This window comes from Natator depressus, chromosome 5, assembly GCF_965152275.1.
Source record: "Natator depressus isolate rNatDep1 chromosome 5, rNatDep2.hap1, whole genome shotgun sequence".
NCBI lineage: Eukaryota > Metazoa > Chordata > Testudines > Cheloniidae > Natator > Natator depressus.
This window is the reverse complement of record NC_134238.1, coordinates 57271968-57296909: the sequence shown is the minus strand read 5'-3', so window position 1 is coordinate 57296909 and position 24942 is coordinate 57271968. Positions and strand designations below refer to the sequence as shown.

Here is a 24942-nt window from a genome sequence, read left to right as displayed (position 1 = left end):
CCTGCACACCCCCTGCACCAAACAGGAGCTGCCCCAGGTAAGTGCTCTGCACCTCCTGCCTGCCCCAGCCCTGAGCCTCCTCCCGCACCCCCACCCTGAGAGCCCCCCCGCACCCTAACTCCCTCCCAGACCCCGCACCCCACCCTGAGCGCCCGCTGTATCACAAAGTGTGAAACCAAGATTTTCAAAAATAATAAAGCATATTCCATCACATTGCTCTCACTAAAAATAATAATATTTTTTTTTAGTGAGGCAAAAAGGTTTTTTGTACCATTAATAAAATAAAATAAAAATTTTAAAAATATTGTTTATTTCATCTTTATCTCATTTTTTAATTTCTATTTTTTGTGTATGTTTTATAATTTACATAATATATTAGTGCAGTAATACATGTATATAATTTATACATAAATAAATATACATATATTGGGGGGGTGCTCAAAATTTTTTTACTGATGGGGTGCGCGATCAAAAAAGTTTGGAGACCACTGACTTAAGGAATGTCTTTCTTTCAATACCTCTAAGTTAGAAGAGACCTGCGCCCTTTGTTTCACAAAGGGATGATTGGGAAGGGAACATTGCTAACTGATTTTAAATAATAAGCTAGAAGTAAATTTTGAAAGAAGTTTCCAACAAGTTCTTTGAGCAACAAAATATGTTATAGTAAGATATATTGGAGCAGTATTTTATTGAGTCACCACCTAATTTGTGTCTAGTGGGCTTATTACTGCTATGTAATAGGGAAGGTAGTATTGGTGGGAGTACAGTCAAATATAGTCACTGCAGACCCAGATCCTACTGCTAAAACCAGAGGTAAACCAAAAAGTAAAGATGCACAAAAAAGCACAGATGTCCCCTCCAAAGCTCCAGTGGAGGGGGTAAGAGCAGACCAAAGAGGGTCCTGAAATTGGGGAAATTGCAGAGGGAGCACAGGCCCTGTATCATGCTTCCCTACTCTTCAGGAGCTTGTGGAAGCTCCTCAAGCATATCTCTACAGGTCTGAGCCCTTATTTAGGGAGAAGGGAGAGAAAGCTGGTGAAGCCAGGAGGTAGCCAGGAGGTAGCATAAGGTATGCTTTATGACTTGCTCTGCTCCATATGCCAGGAGGATATTTAAGTGGGAATTAGAACTATTGAAACAGCACCTTCCATGATTTCTACTGAGCAACAGCAGCAGAAAGTATCATATGGTAGGGGGTCACACAAACCAGCTTGGCGGGGCAGACCCAGAGAAGGGGTTACACAGGCTCTAGGATCGCTAAGGCTAGGCACAGAGCTACTGCAGGATCCCCAGACACTACAGGTGCAACTCACAATACAGTCCTGGAGCATTACTGTTCCTTCAGGAAGGGAGCAGAATATTCTTTTGCATTTTTGACAGGAACTAAATGTTACTCAATACAATTCATTCTGCACAGGGGAAATCCTCTGCAGGACTGATGGAGCTTTTAAGGCTCCCAAGCTGTATATGTAAAGTGAATGTGAGCAGAAGTAGGATGCTGTCAAACCATCAAAAATATCTATGTTTGTAATGAGTACTTCAATTTTTGCCCTCCCACCCTACTATTCTAAAGGAAAATTTGGAGAGCGTCCACAGGAGATCAACAAAAAAGATAAAAGGCTTAGAAAACATGACCTTTGAGGAAAAGTTAAAAAAAAAAAGGGCATGTTTACTCTTGAGAATAGAAGACTGAGGGGGGTAACAGTGTTCAAATATTTTAAGGTCTGTTAGAAAGAGTAAAGGAATCAATTGTTCTTCATATCCACTGAAGGCAGGACACAAGAAATCTGCAGCAAAGGAAACAGAGAAAGTTTTTTCTAGTATATAACCGAACTATAAGGATAGTTAGTTACTGAAATAGGTTTCCAGAACCTTCCTTGGAAGCCTATCATTAGAGGTTTTTAAGAACTGGTTAGACAAACACCTGTCAGAAATGGTCTGTTTATGAAATGGTCCTGCCTCAGTGCAGGGGGCTGGACTAGATGATCTCTTGAGGTCCCTCACAGCCCTACATTTCTGTGATTCTGCAATCCTCCTTTTTGATCTCTGATTCCACAGACTATTGAAAATAAATTGTGTGAACTAATTAAAAGTGCAGATCCAGTTCCCTTTGCATGGGGCTGGCCTCGAGGTTCTCATTAATCAGGAATATCTGAGGTTTTGCAAAGAGCTAATTCTATTGCACCTAAACAGCTAAATTGAACCCCTCTAGGTGTGATACCGGTTGGCTGAGGGAGCTCTTTGAAGAACGGACAAAGACTACATGTGCATCCTCAGCTGAGGTAGTGTGTTTACCTGTTATTAACATTGTTCACCAACTCCTCACTGCTCCAGAATACCCAGAGAGCAGCAGTGGTCAGGAACAACTTTGTGTGCCTCACCACACTAATCCTCATGTTTGTTACCATAAGGTTGAACTACTACACTTCTTCTAACTTGGGCTAATGTGGAAAGCCAAACAAATGCTTCTGCTGGTAGAGCATATGGCTACCCCCTCTTTAGATGGAGTACATTGACAACAAGCCTGTGAGCTGCTGTCTACTGACTGCCAGTTCGCTTCCATGTGAAAGTCAAGCTGCAGCTCATCATCTGCAAAGCCCTGAACACTCTAGGCCCTCAGCAGTCTCAGACACTGCCTTCTCTTCTATGACCCATCTTGCCAGAATCTGGGAATGAGCGACAAGGGATGGATCACTTGTTGATTACCTGTTCTGTTCATTCCCTCTGCGGCACCTGGCACTGGCCACTGTCGAAAGACAGGATACTGGGCTAGATGGACCTTTGGTCTGACCCAGTAGGGTCATTCTTATGTTCTCTCCAAGTGTAGTTGTCACAAGAACATATCAGTTAGACACAGCTCAAGGAAACTCAAGGTAGATGGTAGTTTCATCTCTGGAATTTGATCCAGCTGGAAATATGTCTGAGCCTTAGCAGGGCCACATTCATGGGGCGATACAAGATGTCTCTCTTTGTCCAGGCTTTCTACCAATGGCAGTCACTGGATTCCCATTTCCATTCCTCATCTTCTGGATGTTCTCTACTGGCTCAGAGCTCATCAAAGAAACAGTCAGATGCTCCTGATGATCCGAAGAATGGAAAACCTGTCTTATGAAAGGAGACTCAAAGAGCTTGGCTTGTTTAGCCTAACCAAAAGAAGGCTGAGGGGAAATAGGATTGCTCTCTATAAATATATCAGAGGGATAAATACCAGGGAGGGAGAGGAATTATTTAAGCTCAGTACCAATGTGGACACAAGAACAAATGGATATAAACTGGGCATCAGGAACTTTAGACTTGAAATTAGACAAAAGTTTCTAACCATCAGAGGAGTGAAGTTCTGGAACAGCCTTCCAAGGGGAGCAGTGGGGACAAAAGACATATCTGGCTTCAAGACTAAGCTTGATAAGTTTATGGAGGGGACGGTATGATGGCATAGCCTAATTTTGGCAATTAATTGATCTTTGACTATTAGCGGTAAATATGCCCAATGGCCTGTGATGGGATGTTAGATGGGGTGGGATCTGAGTTACTACAGAGAATTGTTTTACAGAGAATTTCTTCTGGGTGTCTGGCTGGTGAGTCTTGCCCACGTGCTCAGGGTTTAGATGATCACCATATTTGGGGTCTGGAAGGAATTTTCTTCCAGGGCAGATGTGAGAGGCCCTGGGGGTTTTTCACCTTCCTCTGCAGCGTGGGGCACAGGTCACTTGCTGGAGGATTCTCTGCACTTTGAAGTCTTTAAACCACGATCTGAGGACTTCAATAGCTCAGACATAGGTTAGGGGTTTGTTACAGGAATGGGTGGGTGAGATTCTGTGGCCTGTGTTGTGCAAGAGCTCTGACTAGACGATCATAATGGTCCCTTCTGACCTTAAAGTCTATGATTCTTGTGGGTGCTGGATTTTGAGCTTCCTCCTTTTATGATTTTTTGTTTCTTTTAACTGGTTTAACAGATACCTAAATATCATGGTGACAGGAGCCTCCCAAGAACTTGTAACAATAGAACAACAATAATAAATAAATAAATACTTTCCCCTTCCCATTGCTAGTAAAATGTGGTACAATAAAACAGCAATTGCCAGAAAGCGGCTCAGAGTTCAAAGTTGAGGGGGAGACCGGGGTGTGTGTGTGTGTGGGGGGGAATTGATCCAAACCATGACCTCTATTACATTCAGCTACTGAAAAGATATCAGTGGTATCAAATGAATATCAATAATTGAGGGTTCAGCAGGCAACGCTTCTGGCTTGGCATCAGTTATGACACATCTAGTTTAGGTGGAGTGGCTGAAATATGTAACTGTTTTTTAGCATGCATTGCCTGGTTTATGGGAATCACAGAACTAATGCATCAGCAGGTTGAAACAATAGACAAAAATGTAAAAGTGTTTTACTATTTTACTCTGTTTTAGCACCTTGTAAATGTTAACCTCAAAATGAGATTCAGTGGGCCAAATTTATCCCTGATGTGATGCCACTGAAATCAAACTTAATTAATTAATCTATAGTCTCACTGGGATTTAAGTATCATTGCCAACAAACCATTTAAATAATTATTTTAAATTATTTAATTGGTTCTCAAAGTTCCTGAAGCATACATTCAGCACTGTGATACTACTTTAAAGAGAAGGTCAAGGTACAGAGTGCAATTACGATTTACTGATTTATACTGGATATGGATATCAGTCTTCTTGGCAACACTTCATTTCTCTAGTGCCTTAAAACACTTATTATGCAATGACTAATATTTTTGTAGTCTTGATTTAACATGATTAAGTGGTTATATTGTACTGGCAGTAGCTGGTACAGTTTTGAGAATCAAAGAACTGCTTAATTACGTAAAATCAAATAAAGTAAAAATCTTAAATGAATCAAACTGTACCATAGAATCTCTATGGATATATATTCCATTCTTGAATAATAAGAATATAGCAGACAGAACATATTGCCAACCACCTGATTAGGATGGTGATATTGATTGTGAAATGCTCAAGGAGATTAGAGAGGCTACCAAGGCCTTAAAACACAATAATAATGGGGGGATTTCAACTATCCTTATATTGATGGTATCTGTCACCTCAGGAAGGAATGCAGAGATAAAATGTCCAGACACCAGAAATGACTGCTTCTTGGAGTAGCTTGTTCTGGAACCCAAAGGAGAATGGCAATTCTTGATTTAATCCTAAATGGAGCACAGGGTCTGGCCCAGAAAGTGAATAGAGCTGAATTGCTCAGTAATAGCAACCATCATATAATTAAATTTAACAACCTTGTAGGGAAAAATACCAAAGAAACCGACCTCAGTAGTATTTAATTTCAAAAAGGGGAACTACAAAAAATGAGGAAGCTAGTTAAATGGAAATTAAAAGGAACAGTCACATAGGTGAAATGCCTGCAAACTACACGGAGACTGTTTTAAAACACCAAAACAGAGGCTCAAACTAAATGCATATCCCCAAATAATTTTTTAAAAACAGAGTAAGAGGACCCAAAAAAAAAAAAAGCCACCATGGCTAAACAACTGAGTAAAAGAGGCAGTTAGAGATAAAAAGGTATCCTTAACAATTGGAAGTCAAATCCTAGTGAGGAAAATAGAAAGAAGCATAAACTCTGTCAAGTGTAAAAGCATAATAAGGCAGGCCAAAAGAGAATTTGAAGAGCAACTAAAGACAAACTAAAAGCAAATTTTTAAGCACATCAGAAGCAGGAAGCCAGCCTAAGTATCAGTGGGGCCAGTGGGTGATCGAGGTCCTAAAGGAGCACTCAGTGAAGCGCTAATGAAGCACTCAGTGAAGACAAGACTGTTGTGGAGAAGCTAAATGAGTTCTTTGCATCAGTCTTCACTGAGGAAGACACGGGGGAGAGCCCTACACGAGCCATTCTTTTTAGGGGACAAATCTAAGGAACAGTCCCAGATTGAGGTGTCAGTAGAGGAAGCTGATAAATTAAAAAGTAGTAAATCACCGGACCAAATGGTGTTCACTAAAGAGTTCTGAAGGCACTCAAATATGAAATTGAAGAACTACTGTCTGTGGTATGTAGCCTATTATTTAAAATTAGCCTCCGTACCAGATGATAGCAGATAGCTAATGTAACGCCATTTTTTAAAATAAGACACTAGATGCAATCCTGGCAATTACAGGTCTATATGTCCAACTACAGTACCAGGCATGCTGGTTGAAACTGTAGTAAAGAACAAAATTATCAGACACAAAGAGGAACACAATATGTTGGGGAAGAAACAACACAACTTTTGTAAAGGAAAGATAATGCCTCACCAATCTGTTTGAATTCTTTGAGGGAAGGGTCAACAAACATGCGGACAAGGGTGAGCCAGTGGATATAATGTTTTTAGACTTTCAGGAAGCTTTTGACACGGTCCTTCACTAAAGGCTCTTAAGCAAACTAGCAGTCATGGAATAAGACAGAAGGTCTTCTTATGGATCAGTAGCTGGTTAAAAGTTAGGAAACAAAGGGTAGGAATAAATGGTCAGTTTTCACAGTGGCAAGAGTTAAATAGAGGTGTCCCACAAGGGTATGTACTGGAACCAGTGCTGTTCAACATTGTCAAAAGGATCTGGAAAAGGGATGAATGGTGAAGTGGCAAAATTTGCAGACAATTCAAAATTACTCAAAATAGTTAAGTACAAAACTGACTATGAAGAATCACAAAGAGATCTCATTAAACTGGGCGACTGAGCAACAAAATGGCGGATGAAATTTAATGCTGATAAGCACAAAGTAATGCACATTGGAAAAAAATAATCCCAACTATACATACAAAATAATGGGCTCTAACTTAGCTGTTACTACTCAAGAAAGATCTTGAAGTCATCGTGTAGAGTTCTCTAAGAACATGTGCGGCAGCAATCAAAAAAGCTAATAATGTTAGGAACCATTAGGAAAGGGATAGATAATAAAACAGAAAATATCATAATGCCACTACATAAATCCATGATATGCCCACACCTTGAATACTGCATACAATTCTGGTTGCCTCTCTCGAAAAAGGTTTAATAGAATTGGAAAAGGTGCAGGAAAAGGGCAACAAAAATGATTAGGGGTATGGAACAGCTTCCATATGAGGAGAGACTAAAGAGACTGGGACTGTTCATCTTAGAAAAGAAATGACAAAGGAGTGGGAAGGATATGTTAGAGGTCTATAAAATCATGAATGGTGTGGAGAAAGTGAATATGGAAGTGTTATTTACCCCGTTGTGCAACACAAGAACTAGGAGTCATGCGACAAAATTAATAGGCAGCAGGTTAAAAGATCAAAGGAAGCATTTCTTCAAACAACTCAGTCAAAGTATGGAACTCATTGCCCAGGGATGTTGTGAAGGCCAAAACTATAACTTGGTTCAAAAAAGAATTCGATAAGTTCATGGATGATAGGTCCATCAATGACTCTTAGCCAAGATAGTCAGGACACAACCCCATGTCAGAAACTGGGACTGGATGACTGGGAGCTGGATCACTCAAAATTGAGCTAGTCTGTTCATTTCCTCTAAAGCATCTGGCACGGGCCACCGTCAGAAGAAAGGATACTGGAGTACATGGATTATGGGTATCCACCAGCATGGTGGTTCTTATGTTCTTATTACAATGATGGGTACTATGGAAAATCCTTATAGATAGAAAATTTCACTAATTTTTGCTTGAGTCTGTGGCTATTAGTTGTGGTATAGTTTCATTTTCTTTCAGATTTGAAGAAGTCAAGGTTATTCATGTCCATATTTGATTGCTGAATATTGCAATCCAAAATGGAGCTCAAATCTGGTTTTACTCACCATCTCAAATTAACATGCATTTAGATTTCATATGTTAACATTCCCATGTAATATAGGCTGAAAACAGCGTTATCCGGTATGGAAACAGAATTCTTTTTTTTTTTTCTTTCTTTCCACTGATGAAAGAAAGTCTCCAGGGAATCTTTGCAAAAAGGAGCTTAACTTTAGGTGTTTTTACACCCCAGGTCTCTTTTGAGTCTTATCATGGGTCTATTGCAATTATCTGCCTAAAATGTTAACATATGTTTGAAGTCTCAGTAGAGATGTTAGTAATGAAGGCTTCTACATTCCATTTCCTTGGTTCATTTCAACATCTGCAGATTCCATGTTAATCACTCTATCTGGGCACTGTGCTTAAGTCATCATATTTCTACAGGCTGTCCCGTCATATTGGGAAAACCTCTGGAGGGGGGCAGTGGATAGTGGGGGCAGCACAGAACCAAAATTTTCTATATCTTGAAGGAACCATGTTGCCCTAGGAAGCTGTGCCAAGGTACTTGGTTATAGCACAGATAGCCTCTCTCTATATGGGTAGCCTGAGATCTGAGTAGAGATTCAGGAGCCTCGCTCGTGATATCTTCCTATTGCTACACTGTCATCGTTTATTACTTGCATCCAGAACATTTCAAAGTGAAAATTTTGCTGGTCAGATGGGAACTCAAGAGTACCTTCCTAGCAACCACATATCATGTGATTTCCTGGAATATGTAGTTTAACTCTGATTAAATCCCACTAGATATACAGAGAAGCTGCAAGCCAAGTTTGTTGGTTTGTTGTTTTGCAAATTATTGATAAAATATACAGACAATTCCCAACGGGAAAATGTGCACATTCAGCCTAATGCATGTGCCTGGATACCCTCCTCTTCCTTCCCATTCAGCCACTTGTTCTGGAGCATGAAATGATACATTACACAATCTGTAAGCGAAGTGTAACCTTTCCCCTCAGCCCTTGTGAAAATGTCTATGGCATTTGCTCAGGGTAAAATACAGTTGTTAACACTTTAACTATAGGACAGTATATATGAAATAAAACCCAGCATACAGAAAGAGGAACCCAGTACATTCTCTGGTAGAGTAGGGGCACTTAATTTACCTTTCCCCTTAGGTTTAAAGGACACATTTTCCAACAGTTTCACATAGGTATTTAGGGACACATTAGAACATGAATCAGCCCCAAAACAAACCTTTGTCATAGCTAGCTGTAGGAGTCAATTATATTCATTATTAAAACTTTTGTATCTTAGTCTCTTTGCATCCAGCAATAGCTCTTAGCCAACTTGGATATTTCAGTTCCCCATTTATTCATAGTCTCCCCAATTATTTTCCCTTTTGGGTTACCTTTTCCAGCATATTATTATTTTTGTGATGAGGAGACAACCCTCATCTTCTGTTTCCTTTGCAATACAAGATCATTTTCAGGAACACTCACGTCTCATGTGCTGGGTTAGACAAGCAAGATGGTGTTGTTTTTCCATTTACTTTGTTCTTTGGAGCATGCTGCATTCAAAAACAAGGTCTGTATCCCTGGGGTGTGATGGCATAACAGTAACTGTGTATACTGGCTCAGAAGATTACTTGTCCATCTCCTGGGGATTCTGTACAATTTTCTGATATTCAGTGGATTATCTTTAATATAAATCTCTATATATATATATATATATATATATATATATATATATATATATATATATATATATCTATTAGCTATTCTTCTAAAAAGTCAGTGGATCATCAGGCAATTTATTAGCCTCCTCCATGCTACTTTCAAAGTTCTGAATTGATTTGATTTTCCAGCTACTCTGTCTACCAGCACTTTATCCACCATACCCAGATCCCCTCCTCATCCTTAGTCTGATTCCACATGCAGCACTGCAAGCCAGAAACAACTGGTGAAACAACCGTTGCTCCTAAGGCATTTAGGGTTTGATATAGCAATGTGTAGAGCACTTAACTTTAAGTATATGAATACTTCCAGTGGTTGAAGTATGCGCCTAGGGGCTAGATTCACAAAGAAACTTAGTGTGGTGACACTGAGCATCACCATGACTAACTTCTAGGTGCCTAAAAAACAAACATACTGGGATTCACAAAGCCTGAGTTCAGCACCAAGGCTCCCTATACAATTAATGGGAATAGACAGGCACCTGAGAATGGAATCCACAGAAGCCAGCATGGTAGGTGACTCATCTCCTAAATTAGCCATTAGGAGATGCTGAGGAGAATGGTGTGTCCTAAGCCTCAACCTCTGCTTGAGGAATTCAGCACCTAAATCCAGGTCAGAGGGAGGCGCCTTCCTCTGCGTGGTATTCTCAGCTGCCAACCTTCTATTAGCATTAGGTGCCTAACCTGTTTTTGTGGGTGCAGGCAGCAGAAAGAGGCGGAGCCCTCCCTCAGAACTTTTAGCCCAATGGTTAGGGTACTCAGCGGGGATGCGCAGCTTCCCAACTCAAGGCCCTCCTCCACCTGAGCAGGGCTTTGCCTTCTCTCAAGTGAGTGCCCTAACCAATGGGTTATAATCTGATGAAGGGCCTTCCTTCTACTGAAGTAGTTTCACTGTGGCTAATTAGAGTCCTTGGGGTGGGACTTCGGTGATGCTGAGTAGAAGGGTGTGGCCTAATGGCTATTTTTAGGGAGTGGGTGTGTGTGTCTCCACTTAGGGCTTTTTGGTGGCAGGAAAGGGCTCTGCTCAGTTTTAAAGTAGAGAATGCTAGGATTGTGGGCATAGCAAGAAGGTTGTGTGCTTGGATTGTGAGCTTGGTAGGGGCAATGTTGGAATCACGAGCATGAGGAAGAGGGAGAGACAGCAGGTCAGACAGGCACTACAGGTCAGTCAGCTAGAGTTGTGTAATTTTATATATGAAGTCTACCAGTGATACATAGTTTCCTGTTCCTTTTGGAAGCTTGGCACTGGCAGAATCTATTTATAAGTAACAGGCATGTAATTCATTTGTAAGCATATGATGACATGGTGAGCTGACATTTCAGTTCCCCTTGAAACAGGTGGAGTATGAGCAATCCTTTTACATACAAGAGGGACAAATTTCATGTTACACTGTACTGTGTAACAAGCTTAGGGAACACACCTCAGCGGAGACAAAGTGTGTTGCACCTTTTTAATGGCCACTGTAGTTGTCTTCTGCCTGGGCTGCTCCAGCAATACTGGGGACATTCTGTTTGGCCCTTTGACCTGGCTTCAGCATTCTGCAAGAGGTTATGTATGAATTTGAAAAGAATCTAAAAGGAAGGATCCTTCGCTCATTGAAGAAACCCCTCCCATGGGTGGAGTTATGGTAATTACAAGGCTGGGTTAGGATCCTATTTACACACATCTCTGGCCCTGACAGTTGTCAGTCTAGGTTAGGGTGGAAGAGATTGTTCTTAGATTGTTCAGAGCCCTGGGTGTGTTTCATAACAAGTTGTGTGTGTTGTACCCAAAATCTAGCTGCACAATTACTCATCAGCCTCCAAATCGGGCCTTGAGCTGATGGCCTGAGTGAGTTTCAGTGTTTTAGTCCACAAATTTAAAGCAGTGAATTAACAGAGACTGTTTAGTACTAATGTGTTTAATTGATAAACAGTCTAGCATTGTACACGACTGATGAATTCCTTACCCTCTGTGACAGAGCTTCTTCTCTGCCTCAGTGGGTCCCACACTTCTGTTAGCAGTGGGTGGGGGTATTCCTCTTTCCCCTCAGAGTTTTCCCAGCGGGCTATGGTATTCCTCTTTCCCTCAGAGTTTTCCCCCCACACCCCTGGGCTTGCTGTCCACACATTTGCTGGAGCAGGGTTACTCCTGGCCTCCTTGAAGGGGGAAGGGCAAGGGAGCCTCTCAGTCTCTGATAACCCCTGCAGGTGAGGTGGCCACAGACTAGATACCTGGTTCAGTCTCTCTCCTTGGGCAGGGTCTCTTCCCTCAGATCCTGGTTGGGCAGAGATTTGCCCACCCTTCGCCTCTGTAAATGCAGGATTTCTTTCCTGGTGCTTATCAGCAGCAGAACTGCCCAGCTCTCCAGTAGCTTGCCTTCCTCTCACAGCTCCTAGCACATGCCCCTGTTTGGCTGGAGACAAGGCTTTTAACAGGTTCTTGCAGGCCCTTGATTGGCCCCAGGTGTCCTAAATAACCAAAAATAACACTGTTCAGCTACCAAGGGAAAAGGGCTAATACTCACCTTAAGTAACCCAGTACCCACACTTTGGGGTAAAACTCTAGTGTATAAAGTTTCTGGCTAAGAATAACAGTTTGTAATACCAGCAATAATCCTTGAAGACCAATGTGCAAATCTGTGGGCTTGCAGGATATAAGTCAGTGACGAATCTGGTCCCAGGATGTTAGGGGGATCTAGGACTTGTATGGCATGGGCAGAATTTAACTAAGTTATCAATCTCTGAAAATTAAAAGTAATATTCTGGACATTTTTAAATTGCTGTGGGAGACCATTCACTGAAGTCAATGGAATTACTTTGGATTTACACCAGTGAAGGTGAGATCAGAATCTTGCCCAGTGGCTTTTTTTAAGAGGTTTCCTAATAGGATTATGTGCCCTACTTAGCAAAACAATAATACTTGCTTTATTTATTTACTTGTCTGCTCAGCAAGACTCTGTTGCACCAGCCAAATCAAACATCCTTTAAAAAATGTGAATACTCGATCAGGTCTATTATTATGCTCTTGATTCAACATGTAAATCACCATAAATGCCTAAAGAGCATCCATGCATTGTGTATGCTTATGTACACTATGACAATATATTGAAGCAAAATTTGGAGGAGGGAGGAGATGCTTTGACATGAGTTAGCATGAAAATAGATGTTTTTCTTCCAGCTGCCTAGAAAATTTGTACCTAGACATAAACTGCAGCTCCTCTTGCTCCTTCAAACCCAAAGGATAAGCTCCCAGGGGAACAATCAGGGGCTCTTTCTACATCTAAGAGAAGGGATGATCTAAACATGAGTCTCTCTGTTTTGTTCATGTACAACGATCGAACAGATGGTTGAAATCTAGTCCATTCATTTTACACGAGTAGATGTCTAACTATGTATTCATTCATCTGGTAAAATCTAAGAACTACTTATAGTCTGCATCAGGTTTTAAATACTGCCTGGGATCGGAGTGCCAGCAGAAGCAATGAGTCTTGTCAATTTGAAGTCACTTTAGCTGTAAAGCTGCTCCTGTCTGACATATGTGAAGAGGAGCATGCAGGTGCAGTGCTTTGAAATGAATCTTTATTGTCTCTTGGGTACTCAGTGAACAGCACAAGTTAGCCGATAGTCTCATGCTATTAGAAAATAGGATTTCCCCCAGTTTGCATTTTCTCCCAAATCATTGAGTCTGTGATACCAAAACAGATTAGTCTTGTGACCATCCACCCTACAAACATCACCAGTGGCTACAAATCCAAATTCTGCAACTAGTATCACCATACCAGCTTCTTCCAACAATGCTGTCAAGGTTCCTCCCCCACTCTGAACTCTAGGGTACAGATGTGGGGACCTGCATGAAAACCCTCCTAAGCTTATCTTTACCAGCTTAGGTCAAAACTTCCCCAAGGTACAAAATATTCCACCCTTTGTCCTTGGATTGGCCGCTACCACCACCAAACTAATACTGGTTACTGGGGAAGAGTTGTTTGGACACGTCTTTCCCCCCAAAATACTTCCCAAAACCTTGCACCCCACTTCCTGGACAAGGTTTGGTAAAAAGCCTCACCAATTTGCCTAGGTGACTACAGACCCAGACCCTTGGATTTTAAGAACAATCCTCCCAACACTTGCACCCCCCCTTTCCTGGGAAATGTTGGATAAAAAGCCTCACCAATTTGCATAGGTGACCACAGACCCAAACCCTTGGATCTGAGAACAATGAAAAAGCATTCAGTTTTCTTACAAGAAGACTTTTAATAAAAATAGAAGTAAATAGAAATAAAGAAATCCCCCTGTAAAATCAGGATGGTAGATACCTTACAGGGTGATTAGATTCAAAACATAGAGAACCCCTCTAGGCAAAAACCTTAAGTTACAAAAAAGATACACAGACAGAAATAGTTATTCTATTCAGCACAGTTCTTTTCTCAGCCATTTAAAGAAATCATAATCTAACATGTACCTAGCTAGATTACTTACTAAAAGTTCTAAGACTCCATTCCTGGTCTATCCCCGGCAAAGACAGAATATAGACAGACCCACATACCCTTTGTTTCTCTCCCTCCTCCCAGCTTTTGAAAGTATCTTGTCTCCTCATTGGTCATTTTGGTCAGGTGCCAGCGAGGTTACCTTTAGCTTCTTAACCCTTTACAGGTGAGAGGAGATTTCCTCTGGCCAGGAGGGATTTTTAAAGGGGTTTACCCTTCCCTTTATATTTATGACAAATGCTGATGCATTTACAGTGACCTCATGACCAGGCCCATTGAGCAACATGTCAAAGTGACACAAGATGTCAGCATTGATGGTCATGAGTCAAAATCAAACAAGCATTCTTCTTCCCACGTGTGTGTAAGCACGTACTGCAAACTAATAAAACATCTGTGACTGTACTAACTCCTTTGCAATTGAGCAATCCTTAGACAATAGTGTCACAATCATCCTCCAGAACTATATTTCGTGTTAAGGCATTAGTGGACAGATGTGAAATACCTGCATTGCCCAATACTCACCATAAACTGACCCAGTAAGAGCACAAAAATCCTTCAACTGCTGGTTTTCCTACATAATAAAAATATGTATACTGTCATGACTAGCAAACTGTACAAACTTGATTTTAATTAAATATGGGTGTATGAGAGTCTCAGTTCAATGGCATATTTAAGAGACACAAGCACATAAAATAGCAAGCTCCCCATGTTGGCAGTGTCTACATATAGGCTAACAGTGAAGAAACAGAAATCCCAAAATATGTATAGAGTATTCACTATTTTGTAGAACATTATCCATTATGGCTGGTCCCCCAACAAGTTGCCTGATGAATGTTTGGGTAGCATGCACCTAATTTTTAAAGACTGTCCCTACTGTACCTAGCTTAGGAGCATGTTTTCAAGTCTCATTTACTTCAGTAGCTCTTAATCAGGTGCTTAAGTTCTGTCCTAAATAAAGAGGCTTTCCTGAATTGGGGCCCAAATCATAGAGGTTCAAACTCTCCATCTGCACTATTGCCATTGACTTCAACAGTACCAGGATTTGACCCTCAGTGGGTATTTGCTTTGTTGTGTGGAGAGCACAAGAGCAGTGGACAAATGAACTGGCAGCCAGAGAACTTAGGACATTGTTCGACAAAGTGCATGTTTAAATTTAGGCATGAGCTTAAATCCTATTAACTTCAATGGGCCTAAAGTACATGTGTAAAGTTAAGCACATGTTTGATTTACTGCACAGATATGCAGTTAAGTGTCTGTAAATTCTTTGCTCAACTGGGGCCTTGGACAGGGCCTACCTGGTGAAAGATACTCTCCTCTTCAGATTGTGAATGGTAGAGGTGGCCTGCTGTCCTCCCCAGCAGTTGCAGAGACTAGCGGTACTGGCAGCTGAAGGGTTCACATTTGCTAGGCAGTATAGTCACAGTGAAGAGTAATTGGCTTCAGCAAAAGCGGGAGACACACCTCCTCCCTGCCCACTGTATGACCAGATATGTATGTGTCATTGATAAAGGACAGTCCTTACATTTATTTAGTTATGAAAATCATGGAATAGATTCCTTTATTTCTGATCAATTGCAGAACCATAGTCAAGGTACACTTATTCTGGCCCTGTAATTACCTCTCCTCCACTCTGCACACAGTCTCAGCCAAGGCTATTTCTCACATCTGAAAATTTGACTAAAAGTATGTATTTTTCACTTTCACACTTCTCCAAGAATGATTGAAGTGACGGTACTCACATTTACCAAAATAATTTCCTTCTAGGTGGAGACCAAACATGCAAAAATTCATAAAGCAGAAGTTCAGAAAGTTTTAAGCAGATGCAAATATGGGATTATTATGGAAGCTGGACAACAATACCTGTTAACAGCAGCAGGATATACTAGACAAGCATTATAACAACTAATTTATTTATTTTTATTTAGGAACAAACTATAAAGGTTACACTTTAGTGAAAGATCCCAGACAACCTTCTTAAAGACAGTTTGACTGTCAAAGGTCTCTGATGTCGCTCAGTTACGCAAAATGCAATTATAAAATGCACTATTTCAAATTAAAATGTCCACACAACAAAACAAACCCAACAACAGTGTAACAGAACCCTCAAGATATGCATAGACCTACTGAGTAACTGAGTGATCTTATAACTGGCCTTTATCTCTCCTTCCCTTCTGTTTGTTTCTGACCCTCACATGTTGTGTCATGCCAGAATTTAAATTGTAAGATCTCTGGAGCAAGTATTGTGTCTTTACTTGCTTCTGTGAAGTTCACAGTTGTTACCTCTCAAAAACCAAAGAACATGTTACAGGGAGAGACTCTGTCATTAAAATCCTCTCCTGCTCAACTATAATTCACCACCTCAACTTCCAGTTCCAGAAATATTATTTTTCACTTGGACAGTGCTCAGACACAAATAATGACAGACATGTTTATATCAAATGAACTCTACTGGGTTTATTAAATGGTGTTACACATACAGGGTAATTAAAAAAAATCTACACTTCATGGAATATGTGCATCCACTTAGAGGATACAAATCTGGGCCAACTTCCATTGAATCTGTTGATGCTCAGTCACTGTAAAAATGTACAGGATATTTTCTGACATACAAAAAGAAAACCTACCATTCTTTGTTAATCATCCAGTACAGCTCACAGCATTCTACCACACAGCTGCATGTAGTGTTTTAGTGCAAAAGGAAATAAAAATATAAAAATATGGAGATTTGAATTTAAAAAAAAAAACAACCAATGGTGTTAGAGGTGAGTGTCTGCTATGGGTATTCTTCTAAGTTCTACAATCTGGGAGTTAGCCATGCTGCCTCCATCCTGGCTGCCATGGTAGGAATCATTATCACTGATATTGAGGCCTGCACCTGAAACACAAAGCCAAGAAACAAACAATGAGGACTGAAGACTGAAACAGCAAGGATGACATCATATCCTGTTACACAAGGAAACCTGCCCTACTTCTCTATTCTTATTACAGCAGCTCTTCTCCTCCCCCACAAAAGTACAGCAGATTTTCTGATATGGTTTACAGCTTTGCACCCACAGACTGTAGGCTCATTTAACTGAGGACACATCTCTGCACCTACGTTGTTCATGTCTTTGCCCACAACGTAGGTCACTTAAATGTCTCATGAGACTTAAATGTCTCATTACCTGATTTGATGGTGTGAACAGGAACTTGGATGTCTACCGGCAGTCTCTGTTTCCCTGACATCACATGCATAAATGGAAGCCTGGTTAAGGTAGCGCTCAAAATTTGACCCTCAGGAGTTTCTTCTTAGGGGATTCATTTCTAGTGGTGGAAACTACCATATGATGCTAAAATGATCATTTCAGCTGTTTCAATAGGATTCTACTTTCAGCATGACCAAATGGGCAGGTTAAATATCCCTCCTTAACCCTCCCTGCTTAAACCTACAACTGGCACTGGCTGATGCATTGTGCCTGTCCTCTAGTGCAAGATAACACTGTAGTAAACAAAGCATAAAAATGAACAGCTCTTATTTGGGCTTTTCGGGACTTGAGATTCAGATTTATTCAGAACTGCACATCAATGAAATTAAGTGTGGTAACTCCTAAACAGATTAACACCAGACATTACTTTCCAGTGAAATCAGTTACAGATAGCCAAGGGCTAAGGAAAATTACACAGACTGGGCAAAATCCAGTGACTCCAGTGATTGCAAAGGAGTTACACCAGGAATGATATTTGGCTCATTAGGTTCTGAAAATGTCATGCTCATGAAAGCCATAATTTCCATTTTTTCAGGCTAAAATATTTTAAGAAATATAAATCAGTTGTAAAGCTGACTTCTTGCTCTTCTCTCCCTAGCTGGCATCCTAGGCTTTAGAATGTTTAGAAATGGTAAGGTAGGGAGTCAACAGTTTTCCTTTTAAGTTTCAGAAGGTGCCTCATATCTTTTTAGGTCACCAGTTGCTCTCTCCTTTAGTAAGTTTCACCATGCACTTCCAAATAGGAAATTGGGGGGGTGTGGGTGGGGGGGGGGTGAATATAGGAAATGTGAAAGATCAGCTATAAGACATAGGCTGTGATTTTGAATATGGAGAAGGACTCAGAAGAAAGCAAAGTGACAGGTTAACTTTTTCAAGAAGGTATGGATTCAGAGTAGCAGCCGTGTTAGTCTGTATTCGCAAAAAGAAAAGGAGTATTAGTGGCACGTTAGAGACTAACCAATTTATTTGAGCATAAGCTTTTGTGAGCTACAGCTCACTTCATCGGATGCATGTGAGCTGTAGCTCACGAAAACTTATGCTCAAATAAATTTGTTAGTCTCTAAGGTGCCACAAGTACTCCTTTTCTTTATTCAAGAAGGTATAACACTCTGGGTGTGTGATTCCTGAATTCATTCAGGGGAGAGATCACTATCAAGCAAGGGAGGTGTAAAAAGCAGTCTGATAGGGGCAGGATGTACCATAATGCTAGCTGTGGAGGAGTTTAGAGTCTGAATTAGCGAAGCTCTTAAGTTGAGGAGTAGGTCTATTGAAGCCAGTGTGCCTACTAAAGTTAGACACTAAGTGCTTAATTACCTTAATGATGAAACTGTTTGAAATTGAAAAAAGCATAACTATTTTTTTTCCTTTTCTTGTTTTTTGCACTCTTTCCTTCTCTTAGACGGGGACTGTTTAGTTTAGAAAGGAGAGATACAATATAATGAGTGATATAGAGAAGGTAAATCAGACACTCATATTGGCCTTTTATTATGCAAGAACAAGACGGCATTCAATGAACTTGAAAGGCAACACATGTAAAATAGATAAATGAACATTATTTTTTTGCACAAAACAATTAGCCTGTGGAATTTATTGCCACAAGATATCTTTAAGACAAAGAGGTGAATGGCTTTCAAAAAGGATTAGACACTTTCATGGTTAATGAGGACTATTTTACAATGTACATGAACCCTCATGCTTCAGGTCATTAGGTAACTGATGGTGTTAGAAAGAAATTTCTCTTGCAAACATGTTATTCTAGCATTGTTCACTGTGGGGGTTTCTTGAAGCATCTGGCAATGGTCATTATCAGAGACAAGTTTCAGAGTAGCAGCCGTGTTAGTCTGTATCTGCAAAAAGGAAAGGAGGACTTGTGGCACCTTAGAGACTAACAAATTTATTTGAACATAAGCTTTCGTGAGCTACAGCTCACTTCATTGGATGCATCTAAGGTGCCACAAGTCCTCCTTATCAGAGACAAGATACTAGACCACATGGACTAATCTGATATTGCAGTACTTACATTCCTAAATGGAACATGGCCAGGCAGCATCCTTTTAGGAAGGAGACAACAGATTGTTGTGTTTAAAGTAGGTTAATTCCCTTTATAACAGTCATTGTTCTGACAAAATGTTTAGGAATTGATCCTTTTTAGGAATTAGAGTTTCAATGTAACCGGGATACCAAACTACCAAACAGTTGGTCTACAGATTAGTGAGGCTAGGAGTGTTTACAAGACGAGGTTTGCAGAGTTCATTGGGCCAGCTTGTTCTCAGTTTAGGGCCCATCTTGCCTCAGAACCAGATGTAATCATTTCAGAGTGAGCATGGGTGAGTTACAGCTGCAAAACCAGCAAGGCCCCTCCAGTGACATCTACTGGTCAAAAGATTTATTCAGTGAATCCCAACACTCAACATACTTTAAAAATTGTTCCACATGAAGGGCCTAAGTTTGATCTTACTTAGCTGCCTGCACACGTATCGAGCTTTCACTATAATATCTGTGAAAAATGTTGGATGTATTTTCAACTTGTTATTTTTATCTGTTGTACACATTTTCTAGGGGTATTTTTTATCATATTATAAACACATAGACTATATTCTGTATCCATCACACTTTTATAGTCAATGTGCAGTATTAGACATTAAATACAAAAATCTGATGGTAGATATACACACACTCTTACACTTTACATCTTGTTTTATGGGATTGGCTGGCTATAGAGATTGGCAGAGTAATATGTCACCAATTGATCCTCTAGTGACAAATTTTAGGATTCAATGGAAATGAGTCCTTGGTCCTAGTGGAACCATGTCCCCCATCCACTATTTCAGCTAGCACCTCTGTTGGCAGTAACGGTGGAGAAGCCAATTGAATGGGCAGGGAAATCGCCTTCTCCCCCTTTTCTCACCTTTTGACTTGTTCCTTTCAGACCGGATATGAGGTACATTGGTGAGGCAAGGTGGGGGAGCTAAGATTGCCATTGCCTGTACCATAGCTGTGGATAAAAAGGACTTTTCTCTACAAGGAGTTTGTCCATCACCTTTCAGGAATGCTAAACAACTGAACATTTCAGCCAGTATTTTCAAAAGTGACTTCTAGTTTTGGATTCCCAATCTGAGATACTGAGTCTCAAAGTGAGCACGCAAAATGATGGCAGCCAAAATTAGCAGACTCTTTTGAAAATGTCGACCTGTTCAATACTATATTCAATAAATTATTGTGGGAAGCTTACATGGCGTTGTGTGTTGTATTTTAATAACCGATTTACTTTTCAAATTATTTTTGATTTTGGAGGGTTTTTAAAATTATTAATGCAGAAGGGCCAAATTCAGGCTGGCAGTGAACAAAACTTCCTTAAACATTGCAAATGTGGGTCATAAACCTGCCTACCTTGGTTCTGTCATCACTTGATAATCTCAGGTGTAGTGTGGTAGTGCTTATGAGCCAAAAGTATGGTATGACTTCTAATGACTACTATAAACAGACCTGCTCCCCAAACAGCTTATTCATACCACAGACAAGAGAAGGAGCAAAACTGTGCATCTAGGAATGTTTTGGAGGCTTTTATGTGTTGAACCTCCATCGGGCCCAGAGGGAGTGACTTCAGTAGAATGTCACCGAAAGGCAGGGGTGGGAGCGTTTGTTATTGGTGGGAATATGGTTCGGACTGAGAGGTCCGTAAGGCTAGCATTCAGTTCCGGCATTAAAATTTATGCCTAAGGAGCAAAGCTTATGAGTAATTCACTGCTTGAGGCCAGCATCCACCGATTTTTCCCTTCATCCAATCCCTTTTTAACTACACTCCACCCTTACATAACATGTGGAGATCCAGCAGCTTACTGCTTTGTAGACAGGAGGACTGAAGTGTAGCTGTGCTTAAATGGGAGTCACTTTAAAATGGTTTTATATCTTAATTACTCTAACCCCATGTATTAGAGTGAATCAGTCTTAAAAAGGAGGGGCTCATTAAGCTGTCAAGATGAGCTTGAGCACTAAAAAAGGAATCGGACAAAATGTGATTTAGCCCAAAATGAATGGGTATTATTAGATAATTAATGTAATTAGCAATAACTAATTATGGAATAATTATCCTTATTCAGTGGAAGCATAGTCCTTTGATTTATTATGAAAGCCATAAAAGAAATAAAATAAAATAAACCATTTAAGCCAACCTAATGCCTAGCAGGAAACAAACAAGGTTTTAGCATCAATCAACAGGCAGTACATTTTTTTATATTATTTTTCCTGGAGTAATCTTTCCTTAATCCCTTGCACAGAGCTGAAGCTCTTGGAGTTATACAAACTACATGATACGGTACCCAATTTCTCTGCTTCCCTGGCACAATGCTGCATTGGAGCCAGCTTAACAGGCCACTGGAGAATTCCCCCATAGTGGAATCCTTGGGTGACGTAGACTCACATTAGTGGCTCCTGTAGTATTCCTTCCAATACAGGGGGGCTAGCTAATGGAAAGGGGACATAGCTGGGTGTTCTTATGTTCAGCAATTCCTGGCTGACAAACAACCCCTGAGATCATTGGCAGCAAACATAAATTAGAGAAACCTTCAGGTTGCTCTGAATTACCTCTGCATTTCATAGCGGAGTGTCACAGAGACATCTTTGCTCATTCTCATGCTGACCAGTCCCTCAGGATCTGAGCCATTATTTCTAGCATAACTAGGGCTACCTGTAGAAGGTTCTGGATTGACAATCTTGGGGAATGAAGTCTTCTACTTATCCTTAGACCAGGTATAACAAAGGCAACAGGAGTGCAAGCTTCCCCACCCCACTAAAATGCCTCAACCTTTTTCAAAAGGGGCTACCAGAAATGCACTGTGCAGTACAGGGCAGTCTGAAAAACATGTTCATGCAATCTTAGGTCGTTCTCTTGAGTCTGCAGAAAGGTTGTCAGATAGTATTTAATAGGAACCAAATAGAAATGCTTTTCTTAATAACCTCAAATGAAAATGTATCTTTTCTCCTTTGCCTGCATCTTTTAATTGCTCTCTCGTTGTTTATCCCCATAATTGTATTATTTAACTCTGCCATGGATTTTGGATTAAGTGTGATGGGCCACAGTCACAAAGTTTGGATCCTCATTCAAACTCTTCTCTTCGGGATTTTCCTTGGATACATTAGACAGGTGGGGCCAGTTCAAATCTTGATTTGATTTGAATCTGGATTTGATTTATCTAGCTACTTTTATGATCTCCATTACTGGAGTTTTCCTAAAGCCTGGAGCTGTTCAGAACCAAGGTCTTGGCTCAAATTCACCTCTCATATAAAATAAAGTTGTGCTGAACTAAGGCAAACTATTCTTACTGTTGGTTAATAAACCGCCATCACATTAAATCCCTGCTTCTCTCAAATTGGAACTGATGTTTTAAGGCCCACTCCTGCACACTCTTTACTATTGAATGTTGTGATTACTGCTGTGAATGGCCCAACTGACATCAAATGCAGCTGCACAAAACAATAAGCACTATTATTGGTGGTAAGCATGTGCAACATCTAACCCATAATGACGAAAGTCTCCATTATTATCAGGGATCGTAGTTTTCCGTGATTAAAAGACAAAATTCTCCAATAAAAAAACCATAAAATCCACAATTTTACACAATTAAAATGTAATGCTTAACTTTAGTTTCCCTAGCCACAATATATATAGGTATCAGTTGAACACAATGTTTTACTGATATACAGTAGAACCCCATTTATCCGAGCCTCCATTATCCGGCTCTCAGTATTAACTGAGTCACCAGCTGTCCGGGGCGAACAGTGACTGGGGCTCGGGAGGTCAGTCCCAGGCAGCTGCGTAATGGAGGCTCAGAAAACAGGGTTCTACTGTACGTTTTTATTTTTTCACAAAATTGTAAAAACTAAACATTCTCTTTAAAAATGCAAATTCCATGTTTTTCCATGGCAAATGGATTTCTAGGATCCCTGTTTATTACCAATTTTCTGTGTCATTCAGTTTCCCGTAAGATTATTTTAAAAGCATATGGAAGGAAAAAAATAAAACAAAAAAATAAAGGCCACAAATTTTTTAAATGAATGCCTGAAGCCAGCGGGAGTTGCCAAGTGCTCAGAATTTTTGAAAATCTGGCAACTTATTTAGATACCCTATTATGGATTTAGGAATCTAATTTCAGGCGCCCAATTTCGAAAATCTTGGCCAAAAACTGTACTAAATGCCACAGTAGTTAGCAGTAGACTGGGTGACAACATAAAAATGTGCTGAAAAATGTCCAGTAGAAATGAACATGTTCAGGAAATGAACCGCAGGGTGGACAATGTAAAAAAATACCATTGAAAGTGACAACCTATAAAGAAATAATTTGGTAGCTTTGTGCCTAACCGCTAGAATCATCTTATAATTCCCTTTTTCATTAAAAAAAAACAAAAAACAAATCAATTGGCTTACTATAGTTTTATAAAACAAAAACAAGTTAAGTGGCACCAGCAGAATGTGTATCTTTGTGTATTTATTGTAACATTGGCTGTTTATTTGGAAGCTGCACTGAATTAAATGTGGAGGACTTTTTCAAGCACAGAAAGGAACATGAACACTTTTAAATGGTTAGCGTTTCACACACACAGGACTAAAGTAAAGGGTCCCCACTGTTGGGGTGCACTTTTTAATTAAATGGGAAACGTGCAACTGTTCAAGGGCAGTTCAGATTTAATGTACATATTCTCTGTCTTTATTACACACACATATGCAAAGTATAACATGAAGTCAAGATACATAATTATATTGTAATAGTATTCTTTCATATTTAAAATGATTATTTATGATACAGTACACACTACATTTATATAAACAAATGCATACAATATAGGTAGAGTACTGCACCATATATTAGGAATTTAAATGAGAGAATACTATTTGAAGCTTAACTTTTGAGGGATCAATCCAATCTACACTGAAGTTAATGGGAATCATTCCATAGAGTTTAATAGGAGTTGGATTGAGTCATAAGACAGTATAAATATACTTATTAAAACAGCTGAAACCTAGTGAAGGAAGAGAGCCTGAACGTCTATGCTGCTTTTATTAGCCCCACTGCGTAGGTCCCGCAAACCCAAGTCTGGGCTCAGACTCGCTGCTGTGGGGTTTGTTTGTTTATTTGGTTTTGCTTTGCTATGTAGACTTACCCCTAAAGTACTTGCAGAAAAATGTTAAACTTTCAACTTTCCTGGCTTCTGTTGGTTTGTATAACAAGCTTAATGTTATTCAAATGATGCTTTTGTAGGCCTATTTCCCTTGTTATTTCAAATAATATGGTCATTATTCTTAGTTCAGAGAATAACAGTTCACACCAAAACAAAAATATTGCTCTAGATTTGTACTGGCAATCAAGAATGTGTTAGCAGCAATTGGATCTTCCCTTTTAGTGACTCCCTGAGAAACTGTTATGTTAGGACAAAGCATAGCATACAGGCTTCTAGAAACCAAGAAAAAAAACTGCTACTCACCAGTTTTTAAAGCAAATATTAAGTCATCAAACTCTTGTGATTCCTCATCAGACACCAATGAGCTGTTACTAAATCCTCCAGAAGTGTTGAAGGCATGCCCATTTTGCGGGCTCTGCTTAAAAGCAGCACTGGCCTGACTAGCTGGCCGCAAGGATGCCCTCTCCCAGTCTGCTGGCACCTTAAATGAGTTTAAAAGTCTCAAAGCTGCAGTTATCATCAAAAGCTATAGTACATGAATAGTTCTGTCTTTCTACATTCTTAACCAGACCCTCTTCACTGCCGTATCTGAATGGTTTGAACC

The 24942-nt window shown here is 40.1% G+C and overlaps 1 protein-coding gene across 1 annotated transcript in view; it reads right to left on the bottom strand.

Annotated features, from left to right (window-relative positions):
- Window positions 1-16072: 16072 nt before the first annotated feature.
- The window catches only part of ADGRV1 (adhesion G protein-coupled receptor V1), a 421530-nt gene continuing 412660 nt past the window's right edge, over window positions 16073-24942 (bottom strand). Inside the window, exons 89-90 of the mRNA XM_074952844.1 lie at window positions 24642-24819; window positions 16073-16792 (exon numbers count right to left, since the gene is read on the bottom strand). Of these exons, the coding sequence (XP_074808945.1) occupies window positions 16674-16792; window positions 24642-24819 (297 nt within the window). The 3' untranslated portion in view covers window positions 16073-16673. The remainder of the gene's footprint in view (window positions 16793-24641; window positions 24820-24942) is intronic.